The 27,483-nt window shown below is 40.2% G+C and overlaps 1 protein-coding gene across 6 annotated transcripts in view; it reads right to left on the bottom strand.

Moving 5' to 3' along the window:
- ANKS1B (ankyrin repeat and sterile alpha motif domain containing 1B) overlaps positions 1 to 27,483 on the bottom strand; it is a 332,378-nt gene that overhangs the window by 199,946 nt on the left and 104,949 nt on the right. For all 6 annotated transcript variants that reach the window (XM_081878201.1, XM_081878197.1, XM_081878206.1 and 3 more), the window contains one exon: positions 27,116 to 27,296. In XM_081878201.1, coding sequence (XP_081734327.1) covers positions 27,116 to 27,296 — 181 coding nt within the window. The remainder of the gene's footprint in view (positions 1 to 27,115; positions 27,297 to 27,483) is intronic.

The raw sequence follows: 27,483 nt of genomic DNA, 5'->3' as shown, positions 1-27,483 counted from the left end.
GACTGAATTAATTATGATGAATAAATGTTTCAAAAACAATATTGTTAATACTTCAAAAAGCAAATGCTTTGCTTGAAACAAATTGGTAAGCAATTTATCTCTGGCACATAAATACCTGCTTAAACTCCCAGGCTTCTGGCTTTGCCTATTCTGCTACTTACTCACTCTTCCTATTTCCAGCTGCTGCTAAATTAGGAGCTAACAACACAATCTTAACCATGTCTGTGCAGAAGTAAGTCTTATTGAATTCAGTGGTGCTTACTCTCATGTAAGAAGGGTTATGATTGCAGCCTGTGCGTATTCATACTTTTCAGGGCCCCAAATTCTACAGTCATCCCTACCCCACTACTAGTCTGTGGGATATTTAACTGTGGCGCAGCTGGGGCCCTCCCTCTCTCGTCAGCTTTTGCTGGGTGTGGATTCTGTCCAATGCCCAGACGTGAACTAGGGCCCAGTGGCATCGCAATGGGGGTTGGGGGGCGGTGCGCCCTGGGTGCCATGTCTGGGGCAGTGACAAGAAGGCACCCCATGGGGGCTTACCCCACGACGGTGGCGCAAGCAGCCATCACACCGCCACAGCTGCATGTGGAGGATCCTCTGTTTGCGGCTGCAGCCGTGAGCAGAGGATCCCAGTGCTGGTGGCAAACCGCTATGTACAGTGCATGTGTAGCGTCGCATGCATGTGCTGTATGTAATGCTGACGCACATGCGCTGTATACAGCGGTTTGCCGCCGGCGCCACTCAAGCGCTGTACAAATGGCGGTGGGATCCCTCCTCACCGCTACAGCCACATGTAGAGGATCCTCCATTCGCGGCTGCAGCCGCAAGCTCAGGATCCCGGCAAACTGCTATGTACAGTGTATGTGCAGCGTCGCTACGCACGGCGCATGCGTCGTACGTAGCAATGCTGCACATGCGCCCTACATAGCGACATCCTGCCCCGGGTGTCACAACGCCTTCGTTCACCCCTTCTAGGGCCATGCCACGAGCCTAGCAGGGACCCCTCGGGGTGCCCCTATTTGATGTAAGTCATCGGGTTCCCCTATTGGTGGTTTACCCTTAGTTGAACTTCCTGCTTCACCCAATGCCTAAGCCAAACTGCTGACATCTGTAACCAATAAATTTGTGACCTATTTGAGCCCATAAACCAAAATATTTGTGTACATGTGTTTATTACCTACTAGGGAATTGAGGGTCACAGGACTTTGGCACGCAATTAAGTTTTAACCTCCAGTCTCTTGAAATACAGTGGTGCCTCGCAAGACGAAAATAATCCGTTCCGCGAGTCTCTTCGTCTAGCGGTTTTTTCGTCTTGCGAAGCAAGCCCATTAGCGGCTTAGCGGATTAGCGCTATTAGCGGCTTAGCGGCTTTTAGTGGCTTAGCGGATAAGCAGATAAGTGGCTTAGCGGCTTAGAAAAAGGGGGGGAGGGGAAAAAACTCCGAAAAACTCGCAAGACATTTTCGTCTTGTGAAGCAAGCCCATAGGGAAATTCGTCTTGCGAAGCACCTCCAAAACGGAAAACCCTTTCGTCTAGCGGGTTTTTTGTCTTGCGAGGCATTCGTCTTGCGGGGCACCACTGTATTTAGGTTTGAAAACCATTTCCCTCCCTCAAGAATATGGCAAACTACTCCAGTGCAACAACAATAGGACTCAGAAGGAAATTACACCTGCTTAAAATTTCTCAAATACTACTTGCCTCAAAAAAAATCTAATCTGATTTTCTGTATATGTGATGAAAATGCATTTTGTCTAATAAAAGAGATAAAAAATTCTTTTTCTTGATTCCTGATCTCCCCACTGCATTTTTTTTTACATTACGAAAAAGGAAAGCAAGAAATAAGAGCATAATAAGACAAATAGAGAGCAGATCTTTCAAAAATGGAAATTAATATTTGTCAAATGCCATGTTTTATTTTACTGAGATTTTTTGGTGCACATTTCTGAATAATCAGAAATAAATCCATTTCATAACCAACACAACTGACTTTTTTCTATCATCTTTAATAGCTCTATAAATTCACTGTTCAAAGCTTTAGAAAGCTTCTTTCATGTTTGTACTAAGATGACAGACCGTTGACTGTTTCTTTGTCAGTGGGTACAATACACTAGGTCATTCGTTTCATTGTACAGTCTATCTGCATTTAATTATGGCTGTATTCAACCTACTCGTCAACAATAGTGACCTTAGTTTCAGCAGTTCATTTAATTTCACCTGCCATAAATACAGTTCCAAATTTCACAGGGATAATTTTGAAAATGAATCATGATAAAATAAGTGTCAGTACAATAGGTCACAGGAAGCATGCTGATACTGATTAAAACTTATGTAAAGGGTTCCTGCTTACCTTTTTTTGCAACAGCAGAAGATATTAAAAAGCTACTGAGAGTTTGCTCTTTTTAATGCAAATTTTGAATCTAGCACATTGCATTATATACATCTAATACATATTTTAATATCCTATGCCAAATGTATGAGGCTGTCTAAAAAAAAATGCCCAGCAGCCTACGAATTTCATGACTGGGTCTGCATATGGAACTCAGGCTTGGGCTTCTGTTTCTAGATCAGCAGCTTCCTATGTAGGGTGGCTATTTACACATCACCATAGGAGGATAAAAGATAATTTGCATAACAGCTTGCATATACTAACATATATCCATAAATGCAAATTTAGAAAGACTATAAATAGAAAAATAAATCTCAGCATAATGGGGAAAACTGTGACCAGGTGACCTCCAGGTTTGCCCAGTCCACTGTCCAGATAATAACTGCTAATAGGCAACTTCAAGGCTCTTCCTTCTTAGAGTTTATCATCTTTAAAACTGAACTTGGGTGTGATATAGCCCTTGAAATAGAGCAGGAATGAGGAGCCTTTGGCTACTACAGATGCTGCTGGCAGGGACGATGGGAGCTGGAGTTGTATGGCATCCAGAAGGACGTCTTCAAATAGGGGATAGTATTCTTAAAGTAGGGCACCCTACTCTCATGTTCCATGACAAACTAGATTGTAAATGGAAGATGACTTTAAAAGGATGTAGCATGGAATTACTGTTTGAAGAAAACAGCTAAAAGTCTCTAAATGTGCATAAGCCATTTCTATCTCAATGAGTTTGCTAATTAGTGTAATGAGATAGGAGCCCAACTCCTACCACACTGTTCCACATCCTAATGCTTTTTCCTGAGATAATTTATCTAAAAACAAATTTTTCTAAATGTGAACATTCAAGAGAGAGAGAGAGAGAGAGAGAGAACGAAGGAGCCCCAAGAATAATATGGAATTAAATTTATTTGAAAATTAGTGAATTGGTTCCATTAACATACTTTTAAGTATCTTTTTTTTTTTAAGAACTCCCAGTCAGGATTATAACAGAGTGCTTATATGGCACAAGCTGCCAAAGCTTGTCTAACCAAACTCCCCACTTTCTTAGTTGCATCACTAGAAAAACTGGGTAAGGAGAGAGTAGAAGATTCTGTGCTAATCCCAGAAACTAGTAACTTGAACAATATGCAATTAGTTCCTTTTAAATGACAAGAATGAAAATGATGTTCAAGTACCAAGGAAAACATGGAGAACAAATCATTTCATCATTATTACATAATTAAGGTTTTTTCTTTCTTTCCTTCAAACAACTTAAGTCTTCAGAACTTATGTTATTTTACTAACAGATTTTGCATTGAACATGTATGTAACTAAATGGCAGACCATACCTACCCATGAGATTTTGAGACTATATTAAAGCAATTAATAAACTTTAATATCAAGGGCAAAGTCATGCAGTAATTAGGGAAAGAGTTATACAGTGGTACCTCAGGTTAAGTACTTAATTCGTTCCAGAGGTCCGTTCTTAACCTGAAACTGTTCTTAACCTGAAGCACCACTTTAGCTAATGGGGCCTCCCGCTGCCGCCGCGCCGCTGGAGCACGGTTTCTGTTCTCATCCTGAAGCAAAGTTCTTAACCCGAAGCACTATTTCTGGGTTAGTGGAGTGTGTAACCTGAAGCGTATGTAACCCAAGGTACCACTGTACTGTGGCAAAGTACACGTTTACAAACAGAAGGTCCCAGATTGAGTTTTCACTATCTCAAGTTAAAAGGATCTGGGGCAGGGCATTTTTCAGCCGGAACTCGCCGGAACTCAGTTCCAGCACCAATTAGGTGGGTGCCATTGCCATTATAAGAGAAAAGGGGGGCATTCGTGGTGAATTCTGGCACCTCTTTTTCTAGAAAAATAGCACTGATCTGGGGTATTAGAATGGAGAAAGAACTCTACCTGGGACCTGGAAATTGCAAAGTTTGGAGAAAATGAAGGATAAGGTGCGAGACTGGTTACATTATGCTCAGATTAAAGAAGTTTTTAAAAATGACAAAAAGTTAGGGTTCCAGGTGGAGAAATCGAAGTTAGAAACAGAATTGTTAGAACCAAAGACCAAGGTACTATCTAGAATGTATAACTTGCTGCTAAAATGGAATACACAAGACGAAATGGTTAAATCGGCTATGATAAAATGGGCACAGGACATTGGGCATAACATTATGTTTGAGGACTGGGAAAGGTTGTGGACCACTGGGCTGAACTTCACCGCATGTAATGCTCTGAAGGAAAATGTAATGAAAATGATATATAGATGGTACATGACCCCAGTTAAACTTGCCAAAATATACCATTCGTCTGATAATAAATGTTGGAAATGCAGAGAAAATGAAGGAACATTCTTTCACCTCTGGTGGACATGCCCTAAAGTGAAGGCCTTCTGGGAAATGATATATAATGAGCTGAAAAAGGTATTTAAGTATACCTTCACAAAGAAACCAGAGGCCTTCCTTCTGGGTATTGTCGGCCAGAAGGTGTTAAAGAAGGATCGAACATTTTTTATGTATGCAACAACGGCAGCAAGGATTCTTATTGCAAAAAACTGGAAAACTCAAGATCTACCCACACTGGAAGAGTGGCAGATGCAGCTGATGGACTATATGCAACTGGCCGAGATGACCGGCAGAATCCGTGATCTGGGAGAAGAGAAGATGGAGGAAGACTGGGAGAAATTTAAGATGTATCTACAAAAACATTGTAATTTGGTTGAATGTTAAGAAGGATGCTAGATTATAAAAAATTGGCCACCACTAAACTAGATTTAAATTTGATGATAAGTGAGACTAAAGAAAATATAAAAATTTTTTGGAAGAAGTGATAGATTATATTTGAATGAGTGGACATGAGATTGTAAACAAGTTGATAATTTGTTTGGAAAAAATTTTTAACGATGTAAATGGGAGCGGGAGACGTGAGGGAGTCCAAAGAAGTGTTGAAATTGTTGTAAAAGAAGTAAGATTGTTTATTATGTGTGCATTTATATTTAAAAACCTTAATAAATATTTATATATAAAAAAAGAACTCTACCTGGGACCTTGGTGATCAGCTGCAAGGCAGAATAGACAGTATTGGGCTGGATGGACTAATGGGATAAGGCAACTTCACATCACCCAAAAAACACTGTTCTTCTCTGTTTTCTCTTAGGAATGTAAGTTTGCCCATTTACAAATGGGCACTTCTGTATATTGGCCTGCATCAATGCCTTACAACTTGACTGTCTATGCTGAACTTAGTACTGGACATGGAATACAAAATTCAGAAAATCTTAGGTTGTAATCCTCTGCCCTCTTACCTGTGAACAGACTCCATTGTACTCTGTGCAACCTAATGGAACGATAAACACCCACCATCTGCTACTCAGTGATCTGAAAATCTTTCTCCCCTTCCTATATAGCTTATGTTCATCAATCTTGTTGGGATAACTATTTGGACATATGGACTGCCGATATTAATTTATATGTTTAAAGTCAGGATTCATGGAATACTTTTATTAATGTCAGCTGACAATCTTTATTTACATCCCCACTGCTATATTTGTAATAGGTAAAGTTAAAATAAGCAAACAAAATCTAATGAGCAATCCTTAGGCTGTATTTTACAAAGAAAAGCTGCATTTTACCAAGAATTCCAGATGGAATTCATGCCAATCTGAAAAGAATGGGACTTAAATGATTCAATACTAATTTGTCATAAACATTTCAGTGGTTCTATTCAAAGCATAGGTAGGTCTTATCCAACCCCACATTTCTGGTCTAGAATTGAATTCTTTACAGCTTTTGCAGCCTACATGATGCTAAGCAAGCAAAGTAAGCAAGACAGCATGTGTGACAGTAGCAGTCTGTTAAAGCTAGAAATGGTACTACTGCATTTGAGAAGTTGTGAATATTTCTGGCTTCTTGAGTGAGCAAGTGCTCTACAGAGCTTATTTCTCAAGGGAAAACAATTGTCCGCCTCACCAAACAAGCTATAAAGGCATATTGTTTGTAACTACATGCCGGCATCAACACCGACACACCAGGGAAGCTTTTTATGGCCTGGAACTTGATTCTTCTCATGGAAAAGAATAACCCTACTGTTCATATATAAAACAGCAGCACTAAGGTTGTAAACAAATATTAGAACAAAAAGAACTGGAAGACATGAAAATTCTGTACTACAAACCAAGTTAACTGCAATTCTTTGATTTAATACAATTGAATACAATACATGCTTTTTTATTCAAATTAAAGAGGTATAAAGCTGACAGAGATGGAGGATGAGTGGACAATAAAAGTAAACCTATCCTGATGCCCTCAACAGCAAAGAGAAAATGGGAAGAACGGTACTTGCAATGCAACCATATGTACATCTACTCAGAAGTAAGTCCTGATGAATTCAACGGGGATGAATTCAATGGGGATTACTTTGGGGTAAGTGGTTGAAGAACTGAAATCTTCAGCCTTAGGAGGCTGAACTCAGTGGGACTTACTACTGAGTAGGCATGAATGTGCTATTTGTTTTCTTACTTATGTGTTAAAAAATATCTGTGGATATTTTCCAAAGGAACATCACAGCATCATGTGAAAAGGGTAACACTGCTGCAAATACACTTTCAAAAAGTTCTTTTGAGGTGCACCTCCTTTTGGTTTTACTTAGTCCATGATGCACAGCTATGGCTGGTTTGCCATTCCTGAATCAAGACATCCTGGCTGCAGATATCTATGCACTAATTACCTCCCATATATATTATGGTTCAGAAGCAGCTCTGGCAGGCTTTTAAGGATATTGTAAAAAATCAGAAGATTTAGACACTAAAGTTTCAGGAAATGCTACAGTCTATGATACCTAATAATCAAACTAATACTGCAGGAAGAGCATTCCACTAGTGAATCTAGCCACCCTGCAAACAGACCACCAGCCAGTGCCACTGGTGCTCCTGGAAACTGAATACTACCCTCAGAGGCGGAGCTAGCTGCTCCAGCACCCAGAGTGGCACACATGCTGTGCACCCAGGGGAGCGGCAAGCTGCCCACGGAGGCAGGGTGAGCCACCTGTAGGGCCGGGGCGAGCGTCTCAGGGGGGTGAAGCGGTGATGTCACCCCCCAGAGATGACACCCGGGGCGGACCGCACCCACCTTCCCCCGCCAGTGACTACCCTGCTCTTCCACTGATGTACTCAGAGCAACTCATTGCATAGGTTAAATAAATAAAACAGAGATCATAAAATATAATGGACTAGATCCAAATATATGTTGCTGCGGTGGTGCTGTTCTGCAAACTGTATCATTTTGAATTCAAAGCAAATAGGTAGACAATGGAGCTGGCAAAGGATTGGATTATATGTTCCTGTTTGCAGATACCAGACTAATGTCCGGCAGCTACATTTTGAACCTACGGAAGTGTCTAGACCATTTTCGCAAATTAGTCTCAGTTAGAGTACATTGAAACAGTCTAGCCAGAAAGTAGCCAAAGTTTGGATAACTGAGGCCAATTCTGTCTTCTACAGGAGAGCCTGTAGCTGGTCAACAATATCAAGCTGATGAAAGGTGCTTATAGTCATCCCACCTGGGCAGCATGGGAAAGTGATGTATCCAGGAGCATCCCCAGTGCTGTTTCAAAAGGAAGGCAACCCAATCAAGAGCAGACTGAACTACCTCACCTACATCTGCAGTACTTTTCATCAACAGCACATCAATCTGAGGTCTGGATTAAGTTTAAGTGTGTTAGCCCCCCATCCATTCCTTTGATGGCATCAGACACCAGTTTATCATTCTTTCTGATTTGCATGCAGAACCATTTCCCTTTAGAGAACTTTCTCTCTCTAATTTTCTATACAATCAATGGACTCCTATTTAATAGCCAGCTGTACAAAACTGATTTATTCAATGTGTATGTAAAAAGTGCTAATAGTATGATAAACACCAAGAGCATTAATTTCATTGTCAATTCCATAGCCTTGTAATTACCTCTTACACAGGCAGCGCTTTTTCTTATGGTAATATCAGCTACATCCAAATGATTTTTTAAAAATTAGTTTCCAGAATTAACTAAAAATTGTATATGTTGAGACATAATTCTTAAATAGGAGCTGAATCCACATACACAAAATAATTCATGACAAGAGATGAAGGACTGTGTAGCCCTTCAGATGTTGCTGGACTAAAACTCCCATATTCTCTGACTACTGGTCCTGCTAGCTGGGGCTGATGGAGTTTGGTGTCCAATAACATCCGGAGGACCACATGTTCCTTACCTCTACTATATATGCTGCTGTCTCCTGTACAGCTATAGGACCCTGTCATGGGAATGTGGTTACAAGAACATAATGGAAGTGAGGCAGGGGAGAAGGGAAACCAGTGAAGCTTTCCATGAAATGTGAGGACAGGGGAAAAGGTTTTCTAAAATATGAGTGGTCAGAAATCATGAAATGAAAGGTAAGTGGTATCTCTCAAGAGTGAAAGCCATTAACAGCTGCCCTCACTGCATTAGAATCAAAGAGGGCACAAAATCACACAAGTCACAAAAGGGTCATATACTGTAATATAACTGACAATAAAGGTAAAGGGACCCCTGACCTTTAGGTCCAGTTGTGGATGACTCTGGGGTTGCGGTGCTCATCCTCACTTTACTGGCCGAGGGAGCCGGCGTATAGCTTCCGGATCATGTGGCCAGCATGACTAAGCCACTTCTGGCGAACCAGAGCAGTGCACAGAAATGCCGTTTAGCTTCCTGCTGGAGCGGTACCTATTTATCTACTTGCACATTGACGTGCTTTCGAACTGCTAGGTTGGCAGGAGCCGGGACCGAGCAACGGGAGCTCACCCCGTCACGGGGATTCAAACAACCAACCTTCTGATCAGCAAGCACTAGGCTCTGTGGTTTAGACCACAGCGCCACCCACGTCCCTTAATGGAACCGACAATACCAGCTCCTAAATAATATCACCACTGGGGTCATACCATTGCCCCCCTGGCTAAAATGTTTCAGGTGATCTTGAGATAGAAAATGAAATCAGGAAGGCATCCAATGAAGGACATGTTGCATAGGTAGCCAAAGCCTTTCCTACTCCCAGAAGGGAAGGGGTTGTGAGCGGGAGACAATTCCTGCATCATGCAGGGGGCGCTCCGCCCCCTGCTTCAACTCCAGGGCTGGCGCCACGCCCCTCCCCAGTTGGGCACCCAATAGGGAAGCTCGACAGGGGCGTGGCTTGCTGCTCAAACGCAGCCGCGCCAGCCATCCCCACCATTGCACACACATTTTCTTCGAGTCACCCACCCTCCACTCCCTTTAGATTAGCTGTTCCTGAGACTTTGCTATGGACCTCTGGTTGGTCGCCCTGTTTAACCAGGGGGCCTGGTAGGAGTTTTTTCCAATTGGCTAAATTGGCCCGGCCTCTTGGTTTTTTCCGCCTACCTTGTAGCAACCGTCACAACTTTCATGGTATTTGGCGGTTAGGCATTGGAATGTGTTGCTGGTGTTTTGGGGGGCAAGGTGTGGCTATCGCCTTCCCCAACAATTTTAGGTATTCCGCTAAAGGAATCCGACGGTCGTGGATCCTGTCCGATGCCCATGTGGCGGGGGGCCATGGCACGAGCCTCGGTGACATCAGGAAGAGAGCCTATAGTTGGATTAGCATCAACAGGCTTCCCCTACTGGTGGTTAACCCCTCCTCAGACTCACCCCTCTACAAGTGGGTGGAGTCTAATGTTCCGTGGTCCAATGCCTAAGCCAATACCTTCTCACATGCTGTAATCAATAAAGTTGTGGCCTTTACCTTACCCATTAACCTTACATTCTGTGTCCACGTGTCTTTATTCCCCAAGCGGGGATCGGGTCCTCGAATCACAACATGGTGTCATCCCAACAATTGTGAATACTGGCCATTCCAGTGGCCAATGGGAGTTACGAGTTCAACAACATCTTGAGGGACCACATAGGCTACCCCTGCATTATAGTAATGGGTGCCTTCAATTATCCTCACATAAACTGGATAATTGATAAAGGCATATCCTGGAACTGAGAAAGTGACAAAATTTTCAGATATCCTGAAAACCTGTGCCCCAAAAACATTTGGTTATGGAACCAACAAGAGGGCATGTGACCCTGCCCTTATTCCTATGTGGTACCAAGAACCTGGTGTGAGATGCTATGTGCTGTTGAACATATAGGAAACAATGACCACATGCTGTAAAAAAGATCCATCCGAACAGAATGAGGAAAAGAAAAATGAAAGGAAAGTATAGAAAATACGTAGCAAAATGGTTGTGAGATGAAATGCGTTTCAAGCTACAGGTTGAAAACTCACAAGTTGTAAGGAAAGACATGCAGTGCAATCCTTTGCATGTTTATTCAGATGTAAGTCCTAGTGTGTCCTATGGGAATAAAACTTCCAGTTGAGGGAGCACAGGATTGCAGCCCAAGTCAAGTATAGAAGATGCCAAAGTGAACCAACTGCCAATCGGTGTTAATGAGCTGTCCCATGATATTGTTTATTAATTATTATCCATGATCAATGTGGAACGGTGTGGGGGTTTTCTATGGCTCCAATTGACTAAGCCGCTCTTTGTAGGGGAAATTCACCACCATCAGTACTCCAATTATTTTAGCTACTCTTTTCAGTACTTTCATGGAATCATATCTTCTATGAAAGAGGAAGTGGGGTATTCATGGCAGGCACAGGAAACTGCTTTTCAAGTTTCACAGACTGCAGAGTGATATAGAAGTATAGGAACCAGCGTTTCCCCCATGTAAAAGTAAAACATATATAAACTATACATGCATAAAATGTCCTTTTCTTCCTCAGGCTTATCAGCTATATAAATAACTTTAAAAGGATAGTTGTCCTAATAGACAAATTAGTATCATGAACTGGAAATTCTGATCTGCAGTTTGACCTTCAGCAAATCACTTCACTACTCACTCACTGTTTCAGTTGTTAACTGGCTATGGATAGCAAGAAGCAGAAGACTTGGAAATTGGCAATCATTTTTCCTGCTGGAAAGGATAAAGTGTAAGATTTGCATTTCTAGACATTTTTGAACACTAGCATTAGACAGTATTGTTGTTTCAGGGATAAAAACATGAAAGACAAATTATTATCATATTGTAAAATGTTTATGTGCCCAATTCAGGTTTAATACATGCCAGCTTAAATCAAGTTGTGTCATCTCCAGGATAAATTCGAATATGCTCTTTCACTTGTGCATCCTGCAAAGTCATCATCATAATTAAGGCACAATACCAATACATTCTTTCTCTTGGCAAAATCTATCAGCAAATGTTTTTTCTCTTTCTTTTTTATCACAGTTAGGGATTTGCACGGTACTATGCCTGGAGTCACTACAGAATGCTTTAAGTATACTTAGGAATATATAAGCCATCAGACATCCAGTATCTTGGTGTTTTTTCTGGTTGCTTAGGCAACCCAGTACCACTGTTATGAAACTGAGAATAAAAAACTCAAAAAGGTAATCTTCTTGAATGGAAAGTCATTCAGATTTAAAAGGGTCCAGTTTGTGGGTAGTTTCATTTACCAAAGAAGTCAGTAGAACTGCTCATTCATCTCACATGAGGTATAGTCTGCGTCACTTGTACTAAATAGAAGAAATATTAGCTGGTGTTAATCTTTAGATTACATTAAATTGTTGGGGAGAAATAATGGATCAATTTAGTTTTAATCAGCACTCAGAACGATTCTAAAAATATACTATTATATTGAAAATGGCCTCAGTTAGATCCTGAAGCTCATATTCAAAGTGTGGGAATCCAAATTCTCAGGTACATTATTTTCCCAAATGAAATTAGTTTATTAATTTAAGCAATATAATAAAGCAACTATGCTAGCTTTTGGAATGTATATACCAGGGAGATAATTTGCATCCCAGGAAGACAGGCAACTGCACAGAATTGCTCTGCCTATGCATGACACAAACCACATAAGCAGAGTCCAGGCAGCTTGCTTTATGTAGCACTGTGATAGTTTGTATGTAGAGGGAATTACTGGCCTGATCATTGCTGCTCTATGTTGTTACCATGGGCAGAAGAGAGACTGGTAAGCCAAAGTTATCAGGCAACCTGGGAATCTGCTGGCCTTATATAAGAAGTGTCCTTCCCTTGTTTCCGGCAACTCAGTTCACACCATTTCTGTCCTGAACAACATTAACTGCCTCTAGACCCTTTGCGTACCTGCCCATTGGCCTGTCTTGGACCACATTGCCTGCTTCTGCCTTTCAGACTTAGCCTAGGGGAGTCATATAAATTAATAAATTTGAGTGCCAAGGGAATCATAGAATTGTATACAGTGGTACCTCAGGTTACATATGCTTCAGGTTACAGACTCCGCTAACCCAGAAATAGTGCTTCAGGTTAAGAACTTTGCTTCAGGATAAGAACAGAAATTGTGGTCCAACAGGGCAGCGGCAGCAGGAGGCCCCATTAGCTAAAGTGGTGCTTCAGGTTAAGAACAGTTTCAGGTTAAGAACAGACCTCTGGAATGAATTAAGTACTTAACTCGAAGTACCACTGTAGTTGGAAGGTAAGCTAAGGTCAAGTCCAACCCCCGCAATGCAGGAACAACATAACACAGTGGAAACCAAAAGTAAACATATTGGAAAGCAGTCATTGGAGTAAATGAATTTGTTTTACTTACAAAAATAAAGAGCCCTACTGGTTCACACCAAAGGCCCATCTAGTTCAGTATTCTGTCCTTATATTAGCCAAAGTGACAACTGTTGATTAATCGGCATTTGCAGGTTCTGTTTTTATTTTATCAAACAACTCTGCATCAGAACAGAGTAACTGCTTTGCTATGCTGCATTTTGATCTAAAACAATTCCTGAATAATGAATATTTATGTATTTATTTACTTACTACATTTATATGTCACCTATCCACCAAGGAGCTCAAGGCAATGTGCATGGTTTCCCTCCCATTTTATGCTTACAACAACCATGTCAGGTAGGTTAAGCTGACAGTCACACTGGCCCTAGGCCACCAAGTGCATTTCAGGACCTAATGGAATTTGATCCCAGAACTCTCCAGTCCTAGTCCAGTACTCTAGCCATGACACCACACAATCAAAATCAACAGGGCTATAATTAGGAATATTTAAAATTTATGTATACCATTTGCAACTTCCATAGTAAAAACAATACATATCTGTTTTAGTGCACTTCTACAGATACAAAATATGCAATGTTCACATCTGCGTGAAAAAGAGCTATCTTCACAGAACATATAGAAGATAACCTTTCTGGGCCAATAGACAGTATATGAAGATTATGTATGCATGTACTGTATGTCTGTTTGATATCAATATATTTCATTTTATTGGTGTGTATTCTAGCCCTTTAATAAACAAACATGACTTAAAGTCCCTTCCCTCTTTATTCTCTTTCCCATTTTCATCAAAGAATAACACCGATACCACTCACCTTCTTTTATTTCAGGAAGAAGTTAATATGCCACTTCTATCTAGAACCTAAGCTATTTGCATACAAAGCATCACTGCTACCAAGAAACAATGGGTAATATAATAAGCAAATTAATCATAGCCACTGCCCTTCATGCACACTTTTAATTTAAACAGCAAGATGCTTATAGGACATATTCAAAAATATTTTTGTCTGTCATCGCAATTCAACTCTCTCTAGAAACAGACAGCATTAAAGGCTTAATAGCAAATCTGAGAGAGAGATCATTCTAAGGTAGTAGACAAAAACAGCTAAAAAGTCCTAAAATGTGCAAGTTTTATTGTGTGTTTTGTGGACTGGATCAATAAACAGACTGACAGAGTTTATCAGAAGCCCAATGCATATTGGGTAAAATCCTTTCTTCAGGGGCCACACCAATTACTCAATTGTGTTAAGTGCTCCAGTAACTGAATAAGCTGGGTTAAAGCATTTCACTACCAAACTATTTCTTAGCATCTCTTTGGCTAAAATGGCATAGACAAACTATAATCACACCATTATAAGCATATTTTTAAAGTCTGCATGAGAGGGGCTTAGAAGTTTCTATCTGTTTTTCTGACACTTCTGTTACTGCTTGAAAAGATGGCCTAACAAAAGAGAAAAACTGAAAATTGCCATAGACTGGTTTTTCTTTTGTCCTAGGAGGCAAGCAATGAGTCAGCCATTATTTCCCTCCCAAACGTGAAGTTGTTATTCTGTACTTTCAGATAAAGCACACCACAAACACTTTTTAAGAACAGAACACCACCAGTGTATTTTATGCATTTGGCTTTAATTTTCAAAGCTTAGCTTTTGAGATGGAAATGTATTTTTCATGGCTATGCAAACATTAATAGAAGTCAGCTAGGTTATTTGAACTATTACCGGTAACTTTGCTTGAAGACCGTATACTGCTCCTGGTGCATCAAATGCTCAGGAGCAGATTTTGAGGTGTGTGGAAGGGAGAAGATAAGATTATGTCTGTCTCCATTCTGCTGACAGATGCCTGCTAGATCAATGAGACTTCCATTAGTAGAATAAAACCAACTAGATACAACCATGTCTTTCCCCAACCATGTACTTGTAAGTCTTTTGTTGCTAGTGAACAGCTTATAAATAACAAAAATATACTCTACCTATTCTCACTACAGATCAAATGCTGAACTAGATTATTTATCACTATCTGCATGAACCCAACCACTTTTTACGTTCCACAGGTGACCTGTGGTCTGTGTGCACACAGTGCATAAATCAAGGGTGAGAAATATTTGGCCCTCCAAATGATGCTGGACCAAAACATCCATAATCACTGCATACTGACCTCACTTGCTAAGCTCTCTCAAGGAGGTTTCCCAACAATTTAGGTGCTATTTCTGAGAAGATCCTGACCTTCGTTGCCACTCACCATTGGTCTGAGGCAGTAGAATTACTGTTCTCGCCTCCTCCACCCCTCACAACTGTAGTATAAAGCAGTTCTGTTTTTTGCAGCTTTTGAGAGAGGATACGAAACCTATCTCTTCAAAAAAGCCTAGATGGCTACTGAATGGACATTATGGCCTTGAGTTGCTAATGCTGGTGATTCTGTTGTGTTGGTTTATTATTGTATTAAATTTGGCTTTATCGTTATTTCTATGAAGCTCTGTTTGAATCTGCCTCAAGTCTTGCAGATGTAGGGCAGACATGCTTTTTGAAAAACAAACACATTTCTATTATACAGGTGCTGTAGAATTTTCAAGAGTACTATAACGTTCTGAGAGCCAATTTAAAATCCTTAAAATGAAAACTTATACATGTTAATTAAAAGCAAGACCTACTTTTGTTGTGGGACTTACTCCAAAGAGCACGAGCATAGTATTGCACTTAAGAGTCCAATTTTATCCTCTTGGAAAGCCTTCAGATTTAAGAACCATTTTCCTTGACTCTATGTATATGATAAGGATAGCAAAGGTTTTCCAACACATTTCCCCCTTTCACAAATGTGTAGTCCCAGCATGCTTATCTAATTATGGTTCTGTTTGCAGAGCCATACTTGCCTTGAACTACATCTGGGACTAAATTAAACAGGTTTTGTTTATTCAAGGATGTAGCTCCCAAACACAGCTCTTGTAATTACCTTTCCTGAAAGGAAACTGCTTTTGCCATTCTCCCTAGTTACAAAGAAAACCTGAAACAGATGTTTGATGCACACTGTTTATGCCAAAGCAAAGTACGCAGGAATAAATTCATAGTGTGTTACTCTGGACAATCCCATTACAAATGAAAAGTGAGGTAATATATTTTTATTTAGAATACAGATGGCGAACATGTGGCCCTCCAGTTGTTGTCGGAGTCCAACTCTCAACAGTCCTAGCCAGCATGTTCAATGCTGAAAGGTGATGAGAGTTGAAGTTCAATAACATCTGAAGGTCTAAGTTTCCCTATCCATGATTTAGACCAACTAATCTTCCATATGCAGCATATAAGCCTGACAGATACCTAGAACTTTTCTTTACGTTGAGTGTTTCACACAAGGGCCAGGTTCAAGGTGTTACTATTAGCATATAAAGCCCTTAATAACCTGGGACCAGTTTACCTACGAGATTGCTTTACCCCACATGCGCCCACTTGACTGCTTTGATTGGTGGAATTGGCAATACTTCAGGTGCCACATAATGCCTGTTCTGCATTTGTAAGAACTCAGTCGTTTATAGTGTAACAGCACCTGCACTTTGGAACTCCTTGCCTATTGAAAGTAAGCAGGCACCTTCCCGGTACTCTTTTTAGCATCTGCTAAAAACATTTGTGTTTAGACCAGCCTACCCAGATGCTATCCAGAAGCTGAGGTAATTTTAATTTGTTTTAGTATTTTAACTTTTGTATGTTTTAAAGTGAGGTTGTAAATTTTTCTTCATTTTACTGTTTTATCTTCTGTAAACTGCTTTGAGGTTTACTACAATCAAACGGTGTATGTATTTAAATAAATAAATAAATAGCTGAAGGAACAGGGTCAAGTTAGCCATGAGGAGAGACTGAAATATATATAGGAGTGTTCTGTCTTAAAGTTTTTAAATTTTCAAAATGAACAGAAAAAAATTATTGGAGCAAGCTGGTAACTGATGAATCTGACAAAGACAGTATTAAAAAAGGGGGGGGACCACGAAAAAGTGTCACAGCTGCTTTAGATACAAGCCACACATTCTCCTTCAGGGCAAGTAGTTGGATTAGATAACCTGCAAAACCCTTCCAATTCTGATTCTGCACCACCAAGAAATTTCAAAAAGCCTATTCATTTCATTACAATAGCAAGAATGATGATTAGCTCTGAAAAACACCCATGGGCTAAATTCCGTTGTCAAAAGCATGCACATCACATACATATAATTCAGGTCTGGTTGTTTTAGTACTGTAAAAAGAAGCTGTACAGAGCAGTTTCTCACCGAATAATTATAGGGAAAATCTTTTTAAAAAAACGTTTCAATATTTTTCTCTCCCTCTATCTCTCTGAATTAGAAAAATCCTATATGCCAAGGAAAATAATGGGTAATACTTTTGTGTGTAATCATATTCATGATATATTTTTAAAAAACAAATCTGGAATAGTTTCTAAGAAAATTAAAGTTGATTCCCTAACTCCCCAAATACAGGTAGTAAGTATCTCTTTTTTTAACTTACTGGCTCCTACCTGTAGTGTTGCAATAATAGCATTCAGAGAACAATAGCATTTCTTCCCTGGCCAGCAGCCACGATTGCAGTCTGCTAGAGGTTAGTTAACTTGTTTAAAGTGCCAGTAGACCTTCCTGTAGATATACATATATTAATCTGATACATAATTTTTATCTCCTCTCCCCCCGTTGTGCATGTTAAGAATATCTAAAGGAAAATGCAGCACCTATTTATTTTATTTTAATTTTATTTATTTATTAAATTTATCAACCAGCCTTCATTCAAGGATCGCAGGGCAGTTTACAATATAAAAACACAAAATACATAGTAGCAAACAAAAATATTAACCCCCCCCCCCAAGAATAAAAGGCCATAGTTTTTTTATTAGCCAAAGGCCTGGGGAAAGAGAATGATTTTGCCTGGCACCTACTATTGCTGCCAAAGAGACTTCAGCTGCGTAGGCTGATTTTCTCCTTCATGGAAACTTGAAAAGGCCTTCTGTTCCTCAAGGGAAAGAAAATCAGGAGAAGCTGCAGCTGCATACTCCTGATTGTCTCCTCTTTGGGTTTTTAAAAAACTGCTGTCCCTACTTGTACACAATGGAATGGGACACAAAAGAGATCTTTGTTTGCGTGCAGCTCTTTAAGACAGCGTGACTTAAAGACAGTTGGAGAATAAGGTGATTAATAGTATACCTCTTGCTGGAAAACGTGGGTGCCGCAGCCCCAGGCTCTTCATTGCTTAAGCAACTGCTTTCTTCAAGAGCAGATTGTACTCACTCCCTTCTCTGTCTTTCTGTCAGAACAGAGAAGTTCTGCTCATGGGGATGCAGGGAGAGGTAGATAACCCCACCTATCAATCTCAACCTCTTACTCTAAAGTCCACCTTCAATGTTCTCAAAGTTCTCTGTATTCCTGCCTCTTTCCCTGACTTCTTCTGGGTTTATAAACATTCAGCAGGATGGAAACTTGTCTCTTATTAAATATGCTCTGCCTACAACTCATTCTGGCTGATTATTCTTGGGCTGGGGTATTGTTTGGGAGGGGTTGCTGGGGTTTTTGCATTTTTATTTTAGATTTTTTGTGACTTATGCGGAAATTGTTCAGTTTGGTTGTGTGTTTTCTAATGTTTTATTTATTGGTTATGACTACTTTTGTTATGCTGTAGTTATATTCTTTCATGTTGTAAGTTGCCTTGACCATGGTTTGGACTGTGGAAAGGCGGCATACAAATAAAATTATGTATGTATGGTTGGGCTACTCATGAGCAAGCAGTCAGTGTAGCGGCAGCTTCTCTTCAGGGAGAAAACACAGTTTTGAGTTAAAGGGAGATTTCTGTTCATTTTGAAGGGACAGGTTATCCAAACCTGACTGTGTAGTCACCCCAACTAGGCCCCAAACTTCCCAAATTCTTTCTTTGAGGATCCATTAGCTAAAATCCATTAGCTAGAGCTGTATAACACTAACCCAGCTGCATAAACAAAGCCTTCTCCTTTATCAGTCCATGAGCTTAATGGATGGCCTTGTCAGTTCCGAGTGGAGACAGGATGGCGGATCTGGGTCTTATCTTACCGGTTGTAAATATCCTGACCACGCTGACACACAGACCTTGCAAGACAGGCCTGTCAGCCCCCACGCCCAGGGATAGCACCAGGAGTATTCCTAATAGTTGGGTGACCTTTCTCCCCCCAAGATAAGAGTACAGAGACAGGAAGGTCTGTTCATGCTCAAGGATGTAAACTTACATGTACAAACTCATGAGGCTGGATTCTTGGCGAGGGGGGAAAGGGGACCTGAAGGGAATATAAGCTGTATGTAACTGCTCTTTAAGTGTGCTTGCTGTGACTGATCACGCAGTACCTTTCTGCTATCCTAGGAAGCAGAAATAAACTCTTTCTCTGTACCAACCCTCGGTGTCCATTGACTCCTTCCTCCCTCCCGGGAGCAACGCTCATCCTACTCATGGGAAAGGTCTGAAAGGCTACAATTTTAGTTGCCTTAATAATTCCCTTTAATTGTATTCTCAATGAGCTTTATAAGAAGAATAAGAATGAAAGAAGACACCATAAAATAAAGGACTATAAAACCAATATACAGCAATCAGAAAGATTAAAAAACATTGTGTGTGTGTCCAGTTCTGGGCACCACAATTTAAGGAAAATATTGATAAGTTGGAATGTGTGCAAAGGAGGGCAATCAATATGATAAAAGGTCTGGAAACTAAGCATTATGAGGAATGGTTGAAGGAGTGAAGTATGTTTAGCCTGAAGAAGAGAAGATTGAAGAGCTGCCAGAAGGATGATAGAGGAAGCTTGTTTTCTTCTGCTCCAGAGAACAGGGCCCGAACCAATGGTTTCATATTACAAGAAAGGATATTCTGATGAAACACTATGAAGAACTTTCTGACTCTAAGAGCTGTTCAGCAGTAGAACAGACTATCTCAGAAAGCAATGGACTCTCTCTCTCAAAAAAGAGAAAGCAATGGATTCTCCATCATTGCAGGTTTTTTAATAGAGGTTGGATGGCCATCTGTCAGAAATTCCTGCACTGCAGGGGGTTATACTAGATGACCCTTGGGTACGCCTCCCCACCCATGATTCTATGATAAGATCCATTAAAAAACACAGAACCATAAAAACAAAACATAGAGGCCATTAAAACAGAGCCATTAAAATCCACTAAGTTTGGAGGAATTTATGACAACTTGAATGCATAGCAAAACAAGGAAGTATTTACCATCCACCTAGATATTATCACAAGAAACCTAGCCAAACTTCTCCCAGGAAAGAGTTTCACGACCTGAGTACCTCAACCAAAAATGCTGTACCCTAGTCAACTATATATCTGCTGGCAGTGGGACATAGGGCAACCCCTTGATAAAAAATGTAGTGGCCAAGCAAATTTTATAGGTGTTAACCAGAACCTTGAAATGAGTTCAGGAACAAACTAGAAGCCAGTGCCAATTGAACAGAACCAGAGTAATATGTCCTGTAACGTAAGTTTCAATTTTGGCCACTACATTTTGCATCAGCTGCAGTTCATCTCACATCCTTTTTTGCTTGCCTTTGTTTTGACAAACAGCAACTGCACAGACACTCATCTAACAGGAGTATTTATGAGGTAGAAATGGACTGAACACCCCACTGAGAACCCAAGCTGCACCCCTAAAATATTTGTCAAAATATTCCATTTCGGAGGACAAGGGACTCATTTTAAATCCCTTGCTCATCAAGGCACTGTGCGTGTGCAAACACGCGCAGCTGCTGAAGACTAATACCTAAAAGAAATATAGAAAATTATTCCCTTTGTTCAGCTATGGGAAAAGAACCTCCATGATAGCTGAGATTCTAGTACTTTTCCCCCCTTGATAGCACATACAATGCATTTCCTATAATGATAGTGCAAAATGCTTTACCACAAGATAATCAGATTTCCTATCAAATTTCCTCCTGCCTTTCAAGTAACCACTTTTATTATAAGAAGATGTGCAATTTGATCATTTAGTTAATTCTACCCAAGAAGAAGAGGGATCTCAGCTTTATTTCCTCTGGGAATGACTATTCAAAGAGACCGTATGAGAAGGTCACCCTCCCTCTTCGTCCTCTGCTATCTACTTGGATTTCTGAAGGACAAGGTGTACTAATAGTAACTACCCACTCCATACTTAGCTCATGTTATTAAGTCTTGGAACCTTCCCCAGGTTACAGGGTTTTGTTTTAACTGACTGTATGTTTCCTACCAGCCCTGATTTTATTGGTAGGTGAAGGCAGCTGATTAGGATTGGACTGGGTTGTTTAATTGTTATTTAAGTAAGTGGCTCTGTATGCTGGTTTTCAGCTGAAACCTACAAAGTGTCCCCACATTATTAAGTATAATACAAGTGATACATTACAAGTTACATACTTGAAATAAAACAAAAGCTCAAAAAAGAGCAGTGCCTTATTTGTCTCCCTCCTTCTCTAACCTGGAATCCTTCTCAAAGGGCAAGTGATAGATGGTGAAGAGGAAATAGTCCAGCCGTATTAGGAGGAGGAGTTTTCTTTGCCTGCCTCCCCTCCATCCCGAGCGGAATAATGACTCAAGACAATGTGCTATAGGATCAAAATTGGTCACAACTTTATTAAGTTTCAGATGTAGGGAGACCTTGGCTCAGGCATTGGGCATTTATCCTTCCCAGTCCCCAGCCAGGGATCTGGGAGACATCAGGGTTATCCAGAATGTGTGGGGATTGGGCTGTCTCTGGGGAACATATCTTCAAGCAGAGAGCCCCCCCCCCGTTTTGTCACCATTGGAGGGGAGAGCAATGACAACCTCTCAGCATATGGCCAATGCCTCCCCTCAAGACCCCTTTAAAGGGGAACCCTGGGATCACCGCCGCAAGGGGGACATGGGTGTCACACACACCCTTTAGGAAGATAGACTAAAGGATTCTGCCCAAGGCCTGAAACTGCCAAAGTTGTGACGTTTTGCTACGGGAAAGGCAAAACCTGCCAATGCAGGAAAATTCCTTTCCAGCCCTTCAACAGCGACCATGACGTAGCAGCGCCCGCATACCTGTGGAGAATAGGTTAACCTGCAAAAGATGACTTACCGTATTTTTTGCTCTATAAGACTCACTTTTCCCCTCCTAAAAAGTAAGGGGAAATGTTTGTGCGTCTTATGGAGAGAATGCAGGCTGCGCAGCTATCCCAGAAGCCAGAGCAGCAAGAGGGATTGCTGCTTTCACTGCGCAGCGATCCCTCTTGCTGTTCTGGCTTCTGAGATTCAGAATAGTTTTTTCCTTGTTTTCCTCCTCCAAAAACTAGGTGCGTCTTGTGGTCTGGTGCGTCTTATAGAGCGAAAAATACGGTAACTGAGGGAAGGCAGGGTGGGAGAAGCTGCGCACGACCACACCATCTGATGTGGTGAACAAACGGGAAAAGAAAAGTATACTTTACATAACTCTGATTATGGCAGTGGGAAAAGAAATACAGAAAATTGTGTAAATGCCCAAAAAGGATAAAAAAAAAAATTACAAAAAAGTAAAAATTTTAAACATGTATTCCAATTTTTTTACCATGACATTATTTCCTAACAAAACTGAAAGCATGGAAAAATTTCTGTTCCAATTTTCAGTTACTTAAAAAAAAAAAAAAAAGCAAACAGCTTTCCCTATTTCAGCTTGTTGAAACAAATGCTTTATGTTCTGTTTATACGTCAATGAGAGCACAGGATGAGATTTGAAGGCTTATAATTCCATACTAAATTTAGCTAGTAGTTTGGAGATAGAGAATTGCCATATAGAAACGTGTAGAGTTTAGACAGAGCATTTTAAGTGCCTATATCTGAAAACATATAACACTTTGGCTACAGGTAAGATTTCTGTTGGACATAAAAATTACTAGAATGTTAGCTTGACATCAGTCCAAGAGCTATTAACTTGGAGGAAGATCTGAGTATACTTTCTTCCTGGGTGCTGCTGACCAATATAGCATGTTTGGCTATAACCTGGGAGATCTGGTTTGAACAACCCATGCCCTAGATTGTCTTTTAAGCTACAAAAAAGTCCAATTGGAGAATAGGTAAAAATCACAAAGCAGAGCTGAATGCAAAGACTTGTCACACAAACTGCTGAAAGAAAAGGCTTCAAATTAGGCTCAGACTATTTCAGCATCCTTTAAAAACATGATGTTCCATTTCTCATATATTCATATTGTCACTTTCCCTATGGCTGGAAGTAGCCTGCCAAGAACAGCCTCTTAATGTGTGTCAGATATAAACAGCAAAAGGAACATTGAGGCACTAGCAGGTTATGCCCCGTAGCTTGAATTTTTTTTCTCCTCCCAGGATTCTTGCAAAGCCCAAGCCTCATTATCATTTGCAAGTAAGGGATTATCTTTTTATTTAGGCAAATGTTTAGTATTCTGAGTTTGTTTCTTTAAGCAGATATGATAAGCCAGTGGCTGTCCCCCCTTCCCCCAAATTGTATAAGAAATGTCTTCTCTCCTGTCAACAATTTCAATAAATGACTCAAAGGATGAGTAAATTATTTGAGAACCACCAAGGCCAATGAGCACACAAAAGCATAATACAATGGCTGGGGACAGGCCCATCCTTCCATTAGGTGAAAAGAGACACTTGCCTCAGGCGGTGAATTATCACCATTCATGCCCCACAAGGTTGCCTAACACCTGCCCCACAAGCTGACCGGCCAACACTGCTGCCTGCCACCACTCCTTCCCTCTTGCCCACCTGCTGCTTCTGGCCTTCCTTTCTACCTGCCCACCTCCCTGCTCACACTGAGGGAGAGGCACTGTGGGTAAGGTTGCCCAGAAAGCATCTGTACCACCACTAATATGTGACACTTTAAAATACTGGTTAAAAACACAGTTTAAAAATCCCTAAAGTTTAAATAAAATTTAACGTAGAATTTTTAACCTGTATTTCAAAGAGCCACGGAGTGCTGGTTTGGTTGCTCTCTGGGTGACCTCATCCACAATGCCTCACTCTGAGTAGGGACCCTTTCCTCAGAGCAAAGCTGGGAGCACCCACAGCTGACGGGCTGAGGAGAGGACTGTGAGGCAGACATGGTGGCAGCAGAGAGTGGAGTGTGGGGTCAGGAGGGCGGGAGAAGGAGAAGACTGCAGGAATGGTGGGAGAGATGCTGCTAGGACAGTCCCAGGCACCACAATGTCTTGTGCCAGCTCGATCTAAGGAAGTAAGATTCTATTTTTAAGTAGTACCAGAAATCCAGTCTAGAAACCCAGAATTTGGGAATGTAGACTGGAAAATTAAACAAGCATGCTCTTGCTTCTTCAAAAGCTGAAAGGAGAAAATAAACAAAGAATGTCCCGCTGAACTCAATAGGACTTGCTTCTGAGTAGATATATGAGATTGTACCTACATGATAAAATGAAGTGCACTTTATAGTCTACAGTGTGAAGCACTTTGTTTAAGAGGTCAATAGTTAGAATTCTCATTTTTACAGGCTCTGCAGCGGGTTTTTAACCAGTTTCTTCAGCTCCAATTACTGCCCATATGTCATATAAATATATCTGATAACCAGCAAGCATTTTCAAAGTTATAAACAATCTGTTGGGAGGAAAAAATGAAAAGAAAATCCATCTGATCCAAAGATGAAACAGGCAAAATAGAAAGCATAAACTGAATGTAAATTGCATAGATATTTCAAGCAACAGTAAGGTTTTTTATTTATTAAAAAAATCCATTAGAAAGAAGAAGAAGAAATATCTTGGTCACTAATTCTGATGGGACAATCCACATGCATTAAAATTAATTGGAATTATGCCACTGGCTTTAATAGTATGTGCATTGTAATTACAGTGAGCAATTGGGAATTATGTTTTGTTAATGGTTAAAAAACTTCTACTGTGAAATTTTTTATTTTTTATTTTTACTCTCAAAATCATCAGATTATAGTAACTGATGGGGCATAGAATTGCCTGGGGAGGAAAGAATCACCCCAGACTGGGTGGGCGCAACTTGATTTTGGGCAATTCTCTTACGAGACCTCCCTCTGTCAAAGGCGAACCTTGGTGTCTCAGATATCAGTGGCATCCCGCGTGACACCAAAAACTGGTGCAGCCCCCCAGGCTCTTGCCTTCTGTTAGATGTCACTGCTGCGGCACCTGCTGCGGTACCCTAGAAGCTCTGCACTTAGTGCAACCAAACCAGTCGTGTTCTTCTAGATGTGCCTTTGCCTCTGTAGCAGAGGTGGGCAACCTGCAGTCCTTTTCATGTGACTCTTGACCTAATTCCAAAGCCCTGTGCTGATCAGTTCAGATCTAAAGTAAGTACTATCTTGCTTCCCTGTGGATCCTGCTCTTTAGCATGAAAGAGGTTTTTAATTTCATGATGCACAATTGCCCAATTCTCATCACCACTTCCAGGATACTAAAGGTACTTCGAGGTTTAAGCCGGCCAGTTTCTTCCTCTGACTCCTCTATTTTCTGCCCCTCTCTCAATACCTCAACATTCCATAGCTCAACTCGCTGCAGCATTTTGTAGGCCCCTCAGTATAAGTCCTGGCAGTCAGTAAGTATTTTCTGGATTTGTTTACATTTATGAACAAATATGCATCTGCACGCCTAGGAAGTCTCTTGAGAATTCAGCAACTACCACCTTGTTTTTGGTTGGCCCCATCTCACATCCAGACTGATAGAATAGGAACCTTCCAAGTTCAATATTAGAGGAAATAATAAACAACAACCAGCTGACTAGCATGCTATAGTTTTGCTGGAGATTATTATGGCTATTTATTTGAAAGATTATTTCTAGCCAAATCTCTTGGTTTCTCTGTAGAAATTAAATGGCTTATGATTCAATTTCTTCAAATCTTAAGAAACTATTATGGCTGCAAACATTCTGTAGATACAACTCTGATGTTAGTATGAGCAACAAGAACAAGTATAAATAGAAGAATTAGCAGCTGTGAACAGGAAATAAAGCAATTTATAATGAAGGTGACCTAAAGTTAAAATAAATGCATTCAGTTAGCTGTCATGCGAGGTAACTGGAAGAAGAAATCTAGAGTAGTAGCTATGCAATATTATGTATGCAAAAGTAGCAAAGTAAATTATCTTGTTTAAAAATAAATGAAACTGTTTTTTTACTGAGTCACCTTGTACAAGACTTTCAGCTGTGACGGGCAGCAGCTCCTCAGGATTTGGGGCCCATCTATAATGGGTTTATGTGATGTATAATGGTGTTAGCATTGTTTTTGCTAACATTTTATTTATTATTGTACTTTCAGTGAGTTTGTCCATTAAGAGAACTATGCTGTACAGGCAGCATGTAAATTTAATAAATAAATATATTGTACCAGCTCTGATACCAGCAATCCTTTAACTGGAGATTGCAAATACTGAACCTGAGACTTATATAAGTAGAGTATGAGTTCAAGCACTGATTTCCTACTTTCCTACTTTCCACAGAACACAACAAGCAATGCTGCATTATCATAAGCATATGATAAATTGGTATTTAGCAATATATGACTTTTTTTTGCAAACTATATAAGCAATTGAAAATGTTGTTTGGATTAGATGGGCCAATATGTATTACACTGTTTGTCACAGACTTGTTTTTGTAGCATGATGAATTTCTCACCTTCTACTTTTTTCTTCATATTTTTTATTATTTCTTTCGAGGGCAAGAACAGCTATCAGAGCACTCTGTTTCGAAGCACGGAAAACTCTTCTATTCATTTCATTAAGCTAGATTTCCTGGATAGCCAATTCTAAAGTGGTTTGATTCATGAGTTGGAGAAACACTTTACAGAGTGTGCAATACTGAATAAATATAAACATCATACAATTTATTCAGAGCAAGGATGTGACCTGACATGATAAAAATACCAGGTTTGCTCTGAGCAAAAGATAAATATTAATCCCACACCTTAGCTTCTACCGCACATTTATGCATGGGTGTAAGTAAGCCCAAATGCAAGCGCCCCATGACTGTATTTCACTTTAGGGTACTCTTCAAACAATCTTTTAGAAAAACTGAAGGGAATGGAATGTAAATGAATAAAAAGTATTATGGAATTCAGAAAAAAGAGACACCGAGAAAGCAGCCATGTCCCCCTGAGGGAGCAGAGGTGGTCTAGGATGTGATGCTAGTTGTTTATTGCAACATCAAAATGTATAGATAATATGCAACTTATTTTTATTTTACCTGGAATGTCATTATCTTCAATGCTCCCTTCAATGGATCCAATGGAATAATTAGCTGGACTGATTGGAGGACTGGAAGTAAAGCTTGCATATCCAAGGGAAGAGTTGATTTCAAAATAATCATGGCTGTGATTTAATCGGTGAAATTCAAAAGCTGATACTATTGATGTACGTTGCTTCGGCTGGAAAAAAATTGAATTGAAATGTAAATATTTTAATTTATTTTCTGCCTCTAAGGTTCATCACCTTTTTTAAAAAATGGTTTGTTAAAACAGATGCTCAAAAATTCTATTGTATTTCCCCCCTGTAAATTGATCTTCCATACATAAATCCTACAATTATTGCATTCTCATTTGTCGCTTGGCAGGG

The sequence above is a fragment of the Podarcis erhardii genome (genome assembly GCF_964252035.2).
Source record: "Podarcis erhardii genome assembly, chromosome: 10".
Taxonomy (NCBI): Eukaryota; Metazoa; Chordata; class Lepidosauria; order Squamata; family Lacertidae; genus Podarcis; species Podarcis erhardii.
The sequence above is the reverse complement of the archived record's forward strand: the minus strand, read 5'-3'. Positions and strand labels throughout refer to the sequence as shown.